Genomic DNA, 12,619 nt, shown 5'->3' on the forward strand with positions numbered 1-12,619 from the left:
TTTTATTGACAACACCCGTAAAATCCATTGATAACTAACAATAGTACAGTTGACCACGAACAATAATAGGACCAACCAAACGCTCCACTTGCGTTGGCTGAGTATACTATTAAACCACTTGCACAAAACAACGCTGCTAAAAGTGAACCTACAAAAGGTATTCTTGATTTCTCCTTGCACGGCAAACAGAGTATAGACATGTTGACACAGATGAAGTTCAGTAAACAGGAAGCCAACAAAAATGTTTGACAAGTCACTCTCCAGTCCGGATGTTCTTTTAAAGTGCCACATTTACCATGTTTACATGTTTTCCAGAGTCCCATATTTTCATGCGTGACTGCATCCTGTTGCCAATAAACACCTCCGGTGGAGACTATATTTAAACATATAGCAATCGCGCCGGAAAATATGATAATTTTATCCTTCGTCTTCATTTTTTATATCTGCGCCAAAGTTGAGTCTCTCGCTCTTGTTATTTTCTAACGATTGTGAAAAAGAAGCAAAATAAAAACACATGTTTTTGTAAGTTCTATTTTTAAACGCGAAGTGTTGGAAATAAAAAATTGTCATTCTATAAATTATAAATAACTTTAAAGAATGATCAGATGGATTAATAGACCAGCCAGATGTACATAAGTGTACTATGACGATGAAAAGACAAAACAGCGAATTATATGTTACGTTATCATAAAAGTTCAAATAAACTCCCACACTAAAATAAACGCACGTTTAAAAATTTTGTAAAGACCATCGCCAACCTCGCCCCCCCCCCCTTTTCGCCTTTTTTGTATCAGACTCGGAGCGAACTGGACCCCGGCCACCTTTGCGCTCTTATTTATTTATAAAAAAACGAAGAGGAGTCTTAGGGGCGGGGTTGAACCATCAGTACATCACAGTTATAAGTAAATAAAGTGTCCTCTGGTCTGCACGAAATATAAGGTGCCTAGCTAAAACCAATGTAACATAAACAATAGGACCTAAAATTTTAAAATTTGAAACCATCACTGGGAATAGTAATTTTATAAAAAATGTCGTGTCCACATGAATAAACGCAAAACTTGCATCCTTATCGTCTCTAGGGTCGTCTGGCCCCTGAGCTGTTATTACGCCGCTATCAAGTTAATCGAAAAAATACCCTGATAACCATGTTGCTAAAATTGACAAATTGGTCAATTTGTGCATGTCTCACTAACTTCCGGTTTTTGGCTTAAAGTTGTAGCAAGAAAAGGCAAACACTGAATCGGACTAAAAAGGGTATAAAGCACATCCTCGTCCCCCCTCCCCCCCTCGGGGTTTGTTGCCTGACGTCAAAGCCGCTAGCGCTTACTTTATTGCTACAAACGACGAGGAGAATCCCACCTAGGAAAAAAAGTATTAGATAAAGAGCAAGCCTAGGAAAAATTAACCTGAAAATTTCGTAAAAACTCTAATTCGCTTTTTTAAGTTAACTTAATCCCAGCTCCTTTTTGTGAACACAAGATGTTTAGGTTTTTTTGTACATCAAATATAAGCGCCAGAACATGCATCGAGTGAAATTTGCACAGTCGTTGTATGCGTTCGAACAAGGAGACACTGATTTTTTCTGATGTACAGTAAGTCAAATACGTCTGTCTATCATAAAGTAGTTTTTAGCCTGCTAATCTGGTCTGGCTGCATTTTCTGATAATTTATGATTAACCTGTGATAAATTTATTGTGTTGATGAAAACGACTTGCGCAACCGGATAAGCTAGATTAGTTGTTAAGCACATGTTTGGAGACCTGGGTTCTAACAAGCCGTTCTAATGCTTGCTCTCCACCACGGGCTATTTTAAAATATTTAAAACGATCTGATGTAGCAAATCGAAAGATAAGAAACGCTGTATTTCGTTAAAATTAAGGTGTTGCGACGCCGGGTCGTCGTCAAACTCCATGCAAGAAAAATAAAAAACGGGATTTTTACGAAATATTTGAGCAGCCGTGAACAGAATCGTTGTATTTGTCACCAGCTGAATATATCAATAAGGTTTCAGCAAAAGCTTTTGGCTTTTTATTTATTTTTCCATCGATCAATGAGGTTTACTTGCTGTGTAAGTTAATGTTTTAAACTTTTTTTATAATAAAATTTATAATGAAAAACCAAACGCGTGACTTTCCCCTGGAAATTGTTCATTTGATTTAGTAAAAGCCCACAACACAACGTCATGACTAGCAACTTAGCTTCGTAAAATGTGATTTAGTTAGCTGTTAGCTGCTTCACAATTTCATTAAAGCAACTAAAAACTTTATTAATAAAGCAATTATAATTTGGAAGTTTTAACTGCATTTTAGCTGAACCACAAGATAAAATTAGAGCTAGCTAGCTAGTCACAGCTATTTATTTTTGGAGACAATCTTCCAATGTGGAAGCAAAAATTTCTAAAAAGCAAGATATCTCTGATTTTGGTGACAATTTTCTAAGAGAACAGATACTATTTTATTGCCATATGCCACTATCACTGGATGTGGCTTTACTTTTGAAGCTATGCTTTTTCGTCTTCTATAAACTTCTATATATATTATTTCAATACAACATAATCATACAGTTTGGTCTCTAAACAGCAACTGATGAAAAGGAACGATTGTACTCGCATCAGTGGCAGCATTCTGAATCTATGATTGCATTCAGCTTTTTTCATCATTGAGGTTGACAACAACAAAATTTTGCACTGTGGTTTTTAGACCAAACAAAAATATAAGTGCTACAACTCTCTCCGACTTACTAATCTATTGCTACCCAACTTTTTTTAAAAAAACAAGTCTTCATTTAAATTACATACCATGCATACGAGAGTAGATGGGGAAGTTAAAAATTATAAAATAAATATTAAATAAAATATTTGGTTTTGCCATCATAAAAATATTTTGTAACAAATAAATCTTCCCCTTGGACCTTTATTAATATTTTCTCATAAAATTACTACATTATTTAAACTCTATTAACTTGAGCATTTACTAAGTCGAACCATTAAACTTGTGATGTGATGTGTAAAGGTGCAGACGTGCACACAATTCTTAACATGCAATATTTATCATATAAAATATGTGGTGTACTACAAGCCACTACTTTTGCTCATAGCCGCCTTGCTCAGGGTTGTGCCTATGCTTAATGAACCTTTAAAGATCTTCAGAGCAGTCAGATGTTGCAAACTAACAACAAATCTGTGATAAAATCAGGCTACTGATATATGAAAACAAAACTCTATAATACACATTTTTTGTTAATTTGCAATTGGCTAATAAGCACGCTGTATATGTATAGTTAAAAAAATGCAACCTTATCTGCTATTTTTATGATTTTTCAAATGCTCAAAACCAAGTGTTTATTTTAATAATAATCACTGCCCCTGCATAAAATGTGTACCATATATACAAAATTATATGCTATCCTGAATTTCGAAAGAAAAATAATTGCATATTTCCACACAAAAGGATCAGCTATCTATCATTTTAGTTTTATGATGCATTTTATGTCATAAAATAGACCACCATGACACCTAATGAAATATTAGCTTTAAATTCCCTTTGTTTGCACATAATAGATGTTTTGTGTCTTCCACATAATTGAACAATAATTTTGTCATGTATAGGAGAAATTAAAATAAATTAGAATGCATCCTGTTTTCTCAGTAAATGTTTTGTGGAATATTTTTGTGTAAAATTAGCAGAAAAGTTTTCAGAAAATATCAAGTTTATTGTTTTCGCATGGAAAGTTATTCACAATGTGGATGTATATATAGATTAGTCACAAATAAAACAAGCAAATGTTTATATAATTTTTCAATATTAAATTTTTCTAAAATATCCACACTTCTTTTCAACTATTGATAACTTAAAGTGATCTGTGTATACAATCTGATATCTCTTTTTATTTGGTTTTAAATATAAATAGCTTAAAGCAGATAATTGGTAAGTTTCAGCACTCTCTTTTTCGTGAACTCAAGTCTACTGGTTTCTTTTTAAAACCTTACTTCAATGCTCTGAGTAACTCTTTTTATAATTATTACAGTTAAATGATTTTTCTTCTTATGGTATTGTTTAAAATTATAGTTTCTCCTTCCTATCCATTCACTTTCACATTAACTTAAAGATAATGAAACTACTAACTTACCGGATCCACCGGTACGGTCTTTAGTAGGCCAACACCGGTGGTCGTTTCAGAACTGGGGCAAGCAGTCTTCTTTTACTTAGAGCTCCTAACAGCCTCAAAATGTTAAAAAAAAATATTTATTGAAATGGCAGACACTGCTTTTTCTGGTGAATGTTCCATTCATTTATAACCTGAGAAACAAATTTTCTCCTAGACAGTACATAATAATTGTCTCCCTGCTTTAGGCTCTTTATGACATTTATTTTGTTTGTTAAAATTTCTTAAATGGTTATGCATTCAGAATCTAATAGTACAGCAAGTCTGTGACAGGCATGTGTTTTTCTTTGAAATTAATTGTTACATCGTCAATACTATTTAAAGACCAAATAAGTTAGAAATAGTTAGTTTTTTTGCTTTCGTCTTCAAAAAACATTTAAACCTATCTTTTCAACAATTCCTCAAAAGCACATCATCTTATTTTTCTTGTCAATTTCTCAAGATCTACACAACAGAGGTGAATATGCAAACGATATACAAAATAATTTTTTTGGTGTGTTAATGGGTCGTTGCCAACATCATCAAAATTTAAATGGCATGTCTTTTCCATTGTTCTTCTGCCTAAGTGGATCTTACCATCTGTTTAAAAACTAGTCCTATAGACGTACAATATAAAATGATCAGTGTATTAGTGTATAAACTGTCATTCAGTGTCTACTAAAATGTTATAAAGTTTTTGAAACAACTGCAGTTTGGAAATATAGACAGTCACTTCGCTTAAGAGTTTCTTTTAATGAAGGGAGGCGACCTACTCTGAAAATACATTTAGTTACATGGCTCTTTATTGGCTCACCTTAAGTCTCAAATGCATACAAATAGACAACAGGAGAAAGCCATGCCAAAAGTGACCTAAAAAAACAAGAAAGATCGAAATTCACATGCAATACTTGAGCATAAAATAAATAAAGCTTTTGTGATGCACAAAGCAATGGAAGTATTGCTAGCAGATATATATAGGGAGAATGCTTAATTTTTTATGGAGATTTATGTGAGGCAATTTAATGTATAGGTGACAAACACTTTTGCGAGTGATGTTTGCGTTTCATGGCAAGGCCTTTTCCCCTGTGCACTGTACTGTCACTGTTTCTTGTAAGAATACTTTAAAATACTTTTTAGCATACTACTCGTGTGTACACCTGCATGGAGCTAATTTTGAAAGATAGAGGAGACTGGTGCCGAGCTCAACACTGCTGACTATATTTACAAAATTGCAAGACGTGTGTTCTGGCTAGATTAACTAGTCCGTTCTCAGAAGAAATATTGGATGAGTTAAATTGTCTACAACTTAATGACGTATCACTACAAATTGGAACAGACAGTTGGTTTAAATATCTCTGTTTAGTCGCCTCAGTTACATGAGGAAGCCCTGCATCAGTATTTATATTTGGATTGCTCAACCAGAACTATAATCCCAACGACGCAGCAATATTATGAAAATGCCACCCAGCAATCACTTGCTTCCAAATTTCGGCCACTGCTTGGTGGAGTATAAAAACATGCGCTTCTTGATAATGGATCGTCCTTCTAAAGCAAACATCGGACAGTTTGTTCAGGTTTGTTGACTTTTAAAATGTTTTAACTTTCTACTTGTGAAAGAAAATACAGTGATACTATTTTACTGACATGAAATTGTCTGTAAGGTTTGAACCTATTGTGCAACTTCTTGTGCTTGTATAACTTATATAACTGCTTTTTATAGGTATTAGTTTAATCATTCAAAAAAATTAATATTACACTCCCTAAAATATTTTGTCATTCTATGTCAAACTGTGGCATGACACACATTGATTTTGAATGACAAGTAAAGTAAAAGTGTGGCTAAAGTTAAAGAAAGTCAAACACTTGTCAGTTTTATGTTTTTACAGCAAAATAAGGTTAAAGTAGCTACGATAGCGCTCTCACACTTCATATGTAAAGTAATTTTGAACAGCTAGTGTTCTTGTACCATGTGTACTGTTCTATTTAGTTGACAACTCCCTATTTTCAACTGTTTGCTAGCCTCTTTACTTCTACTCTGCTGACAAGTTATGTAGTGGACATATGTGTTTGAAAACTCTCACCACTACAGAGAATATATATTTTATTTTTTTTATATTTATACGTGGGTGTGTTTTGCATGAAGGCAGTGATGCAAATTATTTCCTTCTAGGAGTTGAAAAAATGTGAAGTATGTGACGTAATTAGAGTATGCGAGCCAACCTACAACAGTGAGTTGTTGACAAAAGAAGGAATCAATGTCGTGGTATGTCGATCTCTTTTTGTTGTTTGTTTTATCTTCTCATGTATTTGTTCGATGTAAGACCAACCTTATTTCATATAAGGCAGTCGTATGCACAAAAGTATTTCATTTATTATGGCTCAAAATCTAAGCACAAATAATTAAGTACATACATAACTGAAAAAAATAAAATAAAATGTTAGAAACTTAATATCGTTTTTTGCGACAAAAAAACTTTCAGCTTGAGGTGAGCTGTTTATTTTTTATGTTCTTTGTGTTGTAGTTTTTCTACTGTGTCCAAACGTGTGGTCCAACATTTTTTTTACGTGTATTGTAAAAAAACCTTTTACTTCCCTATCAGACCTATAGTCAGTGGCAGTTTTAGCCCTTCGTGGAGGCCGTGCTAATTTTAGAAGTACATATCTCGATAAATTACGAGCTTAAAAAAAGTGTTTTTTAAAAGTTAAAAGTATATTTAGGCGATAGGGTTTTTTACAATGCATTTAAAAAAATTCAGCAACACGTACGAAAATATTATGAAAAAGGTTACGATAAAAATAAATTTGTGTTTTTCGTAAACGCGTACAAATTTATTTCTCAAGAAAGTTTTTAACGACGAAAGAGGAGGGGTTCTTGAATCAAACGCTAAAACTATAAATCATAGTTTTAGCGTTTGATTCAAGACCCCTCCTTTGTAAAAAATATCTTCAGGATTGGCAATTTGATGATGGAGCTGCTCCCCCGAAAGTTGTTGTTCAGTCGTGGTTAGAATTTTTAAAATCAAGATTTCAAGAAAACCCAGGGGCTACGATAGCCATCCACTGCGTGGCTGGTCTGGGTCGCGCGCCAGTGTTGGTGGCGTTGGCGCTAATTGAGAGTGGTATGAAATACGAAGACGCTGTTGATTATATCCGGCGTAGGCGGCGGGGCGCGATCAACAGTAAGCAGTTGGAATATTTAGAGAAGTACAAACCCATGAAACTGTTGAAGGGGAAAGACAAAGAAAAGGGCTGTTGTATCCAATAACATTTTAAATTTAAATATATTATTTTTTCTTTTTTAACAATTATAATCTTGGATGTTCACATGATATTCGTATTTAGTTGATATTTATTTTGAAATTAGTTCATCAGTATTAAAAGTTATGTATTTTTCATAGCAGCTTGCTCTGGTGGTTTTTTGAAACGTACTTATTATTTCCTTTAATTTGAATGTATTTTAAAATTTAGCTTTTTTTTTTTAATTATGATTTTTTAAATATTACTTTTTTCATTAAAAGGAAATATGGTTTTGAACAGACATGCGTGTTGTTTTTCTCGGGTCCAACCCACCCAAACTAGACACTCGATTAACCATGGCTTGGCACCCGGTCTGACAATCAGAAGTCGGGCTAATGATTTGGATAGTAGGTCCTTACCGTTAGCTATTCTATCAGTTAATGTGTTCAGAGGGATTTAGCTAGAAAATTGATGCTTGTGTTTCTTGCAAGGGAAAAAACACATGTTAGCTTTACTCGAAAGATTTTAACCAATTTGTTATGTTGTATAAACTGCGCTCCTTTTGTCTGTGTTTAGGATTTAGGTTTTTTGGTGTTAATGACGCGCCTTACTGTTGCCGATCACACTCGGCCTTTGTACTTTTCGTAGAAAAGCATTTTTGACGAGTATGGTCAGTAAAAGGTTGCGCCTACTTAATGGTCGTGAAATTTTGTAGAAATCTATTTTGCGTTTTCGCGTTTTTTTTTTAATTCTTGAAATTAAGTTCTACAAAAAACGAGTGAATTTTGCAAGAGCGAAAATAAATTCTGCAAAGTTTTTGAAGGTCATGAATCGCGAAATTTTATTCTGCAAAAACGTAAAGAGTTTCAACCGCGAACAACAAGTATTCATAGATCTTAGATTTAATTCTTAGAAGCACGTTATGATTATTGTTGTTATGAACACAATAAATCTTCAAATGGTATTCAGTTATTAAACAAGAATTCTAACGATGAAATTATATAAATTTTTGATTATCCACGAAAATAAATCATGCGTAATCCATTGTAAGTAGTCAACCACGAAAATAAATTCTTCGAAAATTTATGACAATATAGCTATTTTGGGTACCTGGACAAAACGTATAAAATAATATGAGAGAACATGGTAAGCAAGTTCGATCCCAGGACTTGCTGTCTCTTTTTTATTACTTTCGCACAGCACAGTAAATTTCTCCCGTATCCGAATATCGGTGTTCTCCAGTTATAGCTGATGTAAAATCGTTATCCGCATTGCTTTTATTAGTTTTCGTTAAACAACGTGAAAAAAATGCTAATAAACTTCCTTTTAAAAAATAATTTTAGGCCTGAGAACAAAATTTGAGATAAGAAAAGACGACCAATCATCCCCAATGCTTCTTTTTCACTTTCTGATATGTACCTAATGCTAGGCGTATCGGAAAGTGAATGGAAAGACGTAGATCTTCTCATGACCACGAGCCCCTTATTCCTCCTAACGTCGATTCTTACGTCTAACAGGACTGCGATCATCTGGCAGCTCAAGCCCTGCAGAAGTTAAAAGAGTTGTTTCCTGTGAACTAACAAGAAGATCAATAATTATATGACGTTCTTCATAAGAAAGAATGCCTTTTACGTACATTAGCAAGTTAAGCAGATCGTATAATAAATGTTGTATTATAAAACTATGGTCCAAACCTCAGAACAAGCCTTGTAGATAGATCAGGATCAAGCAAAGAAAATTAAAAAAAACATTTGAGGCTAAATTATAAACATTTTAAGAAACTCTCCATAGCAATCAATTGCTTAGGTTTTTTTTTAAAAAAAACAAAAACCCAGTAACAATAACAAAAACGTGTAAGTCTCTCTACGATATGTTTAAAGTCATTCAAGGCTAAATCATAAAAAAATTTAAGAAGTTCTCCATATCAACCAATTACTTAGGTGTTTTTTAAAGACACCAACAACAACAAAAACGTGTAGGCCTTTCTACGATATGTTTAAAGTGAAGAGAAACTTTTTCTGTATGATGAACCTTGGAATAAACTAACGGAGAAGTAAAATGAATTCACTTACTGCATCAAAGCAGATTGATTCAAGTAGTGTAGCAAACAACCTGTGGCACTGAAACTTCTCAATGAATTGTACTCAAAGTGTAGAGACGACTCGGAGTAGATGGCAATGTTTTCCTTTTTCAGTATTATTTTCGATGTTGCCGAAATGCCATAGACCTTACTTAGCGGTACAAAGGATCACCACTTATTAATATCAACTTTAAATTCAATACTATCACATGCGACGTATATTAGCAAGGATGACTTTAGTCGACACAACAACCAATATTCAAAATCAAATTTTGCTTACGTGCGTACTGAGTATCAAAGGGAAATACAAGTCCAGATATGTTGGAGTGGCTAACAAACAGTGTGGTCTCAGGTTAATAGCACTACTCTACCACTGCACTCTTCTATCCAAAGAGACTAGGCCAGATGTAAAATATTCTGCGAGTATATGCTGTACTCGTTTTTAAACCTCATACACAAAACCTCTTGATAGGATCATCAGTGTGCATTTATGCAGCAAAACAGATCTCTCCTACAAAGATTTGAAAAGATGGTTGCATAAGACTTTTTAAAGTAACCTGCAATATCTTGATACCAAACATGAATAAACTTTTATTTCAAAAAAGTTCAATGTTTCAACTCTCTGGCCTTTATATACTGTTACTGTTACCGTGGCTCCTTATGGTAATCTCCTGCTTCTAAAATAGCATTTTTAATCATCTACTGCACGGAGGATCTATTTTAACGATGAAAGCTGTTTTTTAATTTTGCAATAATGTCAACTTAAGGACCTTCATGAACGTCACTCATTCTATTAATTCTCAAAATTTATTTTTCTTAAATGTCCAACTTTTTTGTGTTCTTTCCTGTGCTCCTAAAACAGCTGATTATTTTACCTCAGTTCTATTTAACTTTGCCTCGCTTTTGTCAATTATGTTATCGTATAATATTATCCTGCTCCAAAGTTGCTTCAGTTTGTCGCGCAGTGTCTGCAACCCAGCGTTTAAAACTTTATTCGGATTAACTATTTGCACCTACTACAAAAGCTGTGGTTAAGCAGTGCATTGCAAAATCCTGTTCTGCTTGCCCAGCAATCTATATGGAATCGTTGCACGTCGGTGTTGGAAACTTCATAGAATCAAATGAAGGCAAAACATGTCAAAAGAAAGTAGACTATTGCAAAGATGTAGAAATCTGGACGCTCAGAATTGAAAATGAGTATGTCGCTATTTTCCATGGATGGTCCAGCATGTTTTGGGGATTGAAACTCTGGCCATAGTACTGGAAGCATCACTACATACTGCTCTATAAGGCAAATTGCTATAGGTCTAAGCCAATTAGGTATGCACAAAAAAAGATAATTCTTAAGGTACATAAGCATAAACGTTTGATATATTAATTTCGATAATATTCATGGAAGAAGGACTAGATCGTAGTCGATCATGAATTCCTAATGCATGAAAACAGCGCTACATGAAACTCAGGGAAAAGATGGAACAAATAATCAAATACAACGTTAACATTGTCAATGGGAAGGAGACATCGGCTTGTTAACAAAGGACATCAGCGAAAAGATGTCTTCATGTGGCATTTCTACAAAGTGTTAATGTCTTATACTAATAAAGTTTCACGGCACAGTCCGGTATGTAACTAAACTATAAAACTAAATAAATAAAAATAAAATCTAATAAACTTGCAATTCAATGTCCCTATGTCGTTCTCATTCATTGTTTTTGCAACATTTCGCGATCCCCGGATACACAAGATACACGCCGAAGCAAGGCATCAGTTTCAATACCGACAAAACCTTTTTCGTTTCGTAGCCAGTCCTCTCACACGACGTAAACACCAGCGGTGGAAACAACCAGTGTTTAACCCCTACAATTCGCCTTGTGTATTTCTTCTTTTTTTGTCTGCATTTCATCTAAACACATGCCCGAGGTTTTGGTTCAGGTAAGCGCCAATGTATTAAATATCCTTACGTCGAAAATTGCACTTTAATGCTGATGTCCAGTATTAATTCATCTGCAACATTTGAACCTGGTGAACCGGCTTAAGAGCTGCCGAGTGACATTTAGCACATTCACCCGCCAGCTCTTGTAGATGCGGTTTTGTAACAGCACCGTTTGAAGTATCCTTTGCCATTGTTGCAACAAGTCACGAATTTCGTCATAGCATTGATAGATATACCTTTTGAGCAAGACATTGCATGCTCGACGCTTTCTCATAAATACATGTTGTAAGTAGATATTTCATGCGCCAACGGTACCGAAGTGCTACAGCATTGAAAATTTGCCTTTTTAATTAATTTGCTGGCCGCATTATTTGCTCTGTAATAATAGCTTAGGGGCTAAAAGAGCTGGGCCGAAGATGCTTCAGCACAATTTTACATTCCTTTTTCTGCAAATAGCAATGATCGTAATAATCAAAGTCACCCAGTGAGCTCGAGTTATGTACTTTTTGAGTCGTGCACCTGGATGGATTGTCGTTCGTTTACAACATGTATTTTGACTAAAAACTCAAGATGTGGCTTGCTGCCTGATTTAGAAAAACGCAAGTATAATTTACATAGCACGAAGAAATCAAAGACGATATACACAGCGACTTGCTTCTTCATATGTACTAATAAGGCAGACAACTCTACACTCACTTCACAGTGTTTGTTGATCAGTGTGGCCTCAAAAATGGTTATATCACACAATTGCGCTCGTTTGTAAATGCAATCAAACCTCCTTATAGCGGACATCTTTATAGCGGAAACCTTTCTGCAATCGGTACTTTTCGGAGGGAAAGATAAAACGACGGTCAAGCTCTCATAACAAAACCTTTATGTAGCGTACATTGTGTAACGAACGCTCTCCATAGCGGACGTCAATTTAAGGTCCCCATTTACATTACCTGGTAGAACTTACCTCTAAAAATGCAGACACGCTCAACAATGGGTCATATGAAACAATTCTTCTCAGAAGTTTGTCATATTTTACTTAAGGCAAAGTTTTTGTTCATCTTTTTGTGAACCCACTCAGCCTATTTTATTTCCTTGAATCAAGATAGCATATCTCCATAGTTATAGCTGTCGAATAATTGTTTTTGCGCGAAATAGCACCGCAGTAGCGAGATACACGAAATCGTTATATAAAATGAGGCGCACCCGTGAATTTATCCCCGGACCACCAACTT

At 34.6% G+C, this 12,619-nt stretch overlaps 2 protein-coding genes across 2 annotated transcripts; one reads left to right on the top strand and one right to left on the bottom strand.

Moving 5' to 3' along the window:
- Positions 1-2: 2 nt before the first annotated feature.
- Positions 3-434, bottom strand: LOC130648047 (claudin domain-containing protein 2-like). The gene has a single exon (XM_057454067.1). The coding sequence runs from the start codon at positions 432-434 to the stop codon at positions 3-5; it is 432 nt and encodes a 143-aa protein (XP_057310050.1).
- A 1,472-nt stretch (positions 435-1,906) lies between these two features.
- LOC130647058 (protein tyrosine phosphatase type IVA 2-like) lies at positions 1,907-7,681 on the top strand. Its single transcript, XM_057452776.1, has 4 exons — positions 1,907-2,068; positions 5,281-5,717; positions 6,314-6,406; positions 7,094-7,681. Exons 2-4 carry the CDS (start codon positions 5,595-5,597, stop codon positions 7,406-7,408), a joined length of 531 nt encoding a protein of 176 aa, XP_057308759.1. The 5' UTR covers positions 1,907-2,068; positions 5,281-5,594; the 3' UTR covers positions 7,409-7,681.
- Positions 7,682-12,619: the final 4,938 nt, after the last annotated feature.

Source organism: Hydractinia symbiolongicarpus, chromosome 6 (genome assembly GCF_029227915.1).
Source record: "Hydractinia symbiolongicarpus strain clone_291-10 chromosome 6, HSymV2.1, whole genome shotgun sequence".
NCBI lineage: Eukaryota > Metazoa > Cnidaria > Hydrozoa > Anthoathecata > Hydractiniidae > Hydractinia > Hydractinia symbiolongicarpus.